Raw genomic sequence first — 1,898 nt, 5'->3', positions numbered from 1 at the left:
GTTTTACGTGGCCTATCAACACAATTTAAAAACTGGTATAAAGTCCACACTTTTTCCGTCAGTTGTTCCGTCTGTCCTGCTCACATCTCCAATGGTTGTACACGTCATTAACGTGGCTTCACTCCACATCAGCCACGCCGCTGTGCTTGCTAAAACACCAGTGTCGGCACATAAGGACGCTGTCATAGCCTGTCAACCACATTGATTAGCTGCATATATACGAATGTGAATTGCATCATTGGCTGGACTATGGGATAAGGTGGCATCATTCTAATCCCATACGGGAGCAGCCAGTCACTTACTGACTAACACTGCAAAACAGAATTGTTAAAAGTATTAATTTTAATTTCAATGCAGGTTAGATTTTTTTCTTTTGTGCACAACACAGATTTTCTGTGCGCAGAGACTGTGCCAGCAGTTCGCAATTGTGCACATGCGCTGCTTAGAGGGAACATTGGTGACCGGTCTATCAGCATTACTCCAAGACCTCATCGGCAACTCATCCAGGAGGTCACAAAAGAACCCAGAACAACATTTAAAAAACTGCAGGCCCCACTTGTCTCAGTTAAGGTCAAAGTTCATGATTCAGCAGTCAGAAAGAGACTGGGCAAAAATGGCATCCATAGGAGAGTTCCAATGAGAAATTTACTGGTGGCCATAAACAATACCAGGGTTCATTTCACATTTCCCAAAAAATATCTTGATGATCCCCAAGACTTTTGGGAAAAATATTCTGTGGACTAACGAGACGAAAGTTGAACTTTTTGGAAAGTTTTTGTCCAGTTGTATTTTGCCTAAAACTAGTACAGGATTTTTTCATGATAACTTTCATTCAAAGCTATGGGCATTATGTATTTCCTCGGGCTATCTTTGTCTAATATTAAAATCAGCTTGGTGATCTGAAACGTTTAAGTGTGACAAATATTAAAAAAAAAAACTAAGAAATCAGGATGTTGGCAAATACTTTTTCACAGCAATGGAAGTACTGGGCAAAAAGTTGAAGAAGATTTAAACACTGTGTAGTATAATATATTTAAAAAAATATTGTGTTCAAAGCCTCTTTTTGGTGTACAAAATGCAATATTAGAGAGATCAAGGCTTCTGCTTGTGTTGTGTGATTGTATTCATTTGTCCATTAATGTGAGTGGATCCACACTGCTTGCTTGCTTTTTTGTGTGTAGGCGTGGATTCATTGTAGTTCATTTATTTTACCCCGTTCCCATTTACACAGAGACAAGAGGCTTGGTACTGTACATTACACAATGATCAATCACAGAATGAGTGGACTCCTCCTGTCTCCTACTTGTTTTTGTTTTGGTGTCAATGACCTTTCAGTACATTAATTAATTAAATCTTGAAAGCTTTTTTTTTGTTCTTACTTATAAGAAGTACCCAAAAACAATGTTGGCTGCGTAGTCAGGCTGTATACTGTTGATTTTAAGGAGACAAGGTAATATTTTTCTTTTTTGATCAAGAAGCTGCTGAATTTGTCCTGAAATAAATTGTTTAATTTTAATAGCATTTTAACCTGGAAAGGCTTGGACTGTTTGTTTTGTGAAACTTATTACTGATTACAAGTTTGTCTTTATTTTCTCACACAATTCAAGTTGCATTGCCTTGTTTTATCTTCCTTTTTATGTTTCTTTCTGTAGATCACCAACCGCTACATCTATGATACAGTCTTACTGCTGGCCAATACCTTCCACAGAAAGTTGGAGGACAGGAAATGGCACAGCATGGCCAGTCTGAGCTGCATCAGGAAGAACTCCAAACCATGGCAGGGAGGCAAGAGTATGCTGGATACTGTCAAAAAGGTATAAAATGGTGAAGAAATTCACACTGTGTTTTTTCCTCTCAAGGCTTACAGGAAGGTGTTTCACCAAGTGTGCAAGCATAAT

At 38.4% G+C, this 1,898-nt stretch overlaps 1 protein-coding gene across 2 annotated transcripts in view; it reads left to right on the top strand.

The window, feature by feature from the left end:
* Nucleotides 1-1,898, top strand: part of grid2 (glutamate receptor, ionotropic, delta 2) — a 530,237-nt gene that overhangs the window by 379,766 nt on the left and 148,573 nt on the right. For both annotated transcript variants that reach the window (XM_005722013.1, XM_005722014.2), the window contains exon 7: nt 1,653-1,814. In XM_005722013.1, the coding sequence (XP_005722070.1) occupies nt 1,653-1,814 (162 nt within the window). The remainder of the gene's footprint in view (nt 1-1,652; nt 1,815-1,898) is intronic.

This window comes from Pundamilia nyererei, unplaced genomic scaffold (assembly GCF_000239375.1).
Source record: "Pundamilia nyererei isolate P.nyererei 1_Seehausen unplaced genomic scaffold, PunNye1.0 scaffold00006, whole genome shotgun sequence".
NCBI lineage: Eukaryota > Metazoa > Chordata > Actinopteri > Cichliformes > Cichlidae > Pundamilia > Pundamilia nyererei.
This window is presented reverse-complemented; position numbering and strand designations above follow the sequence as displayed.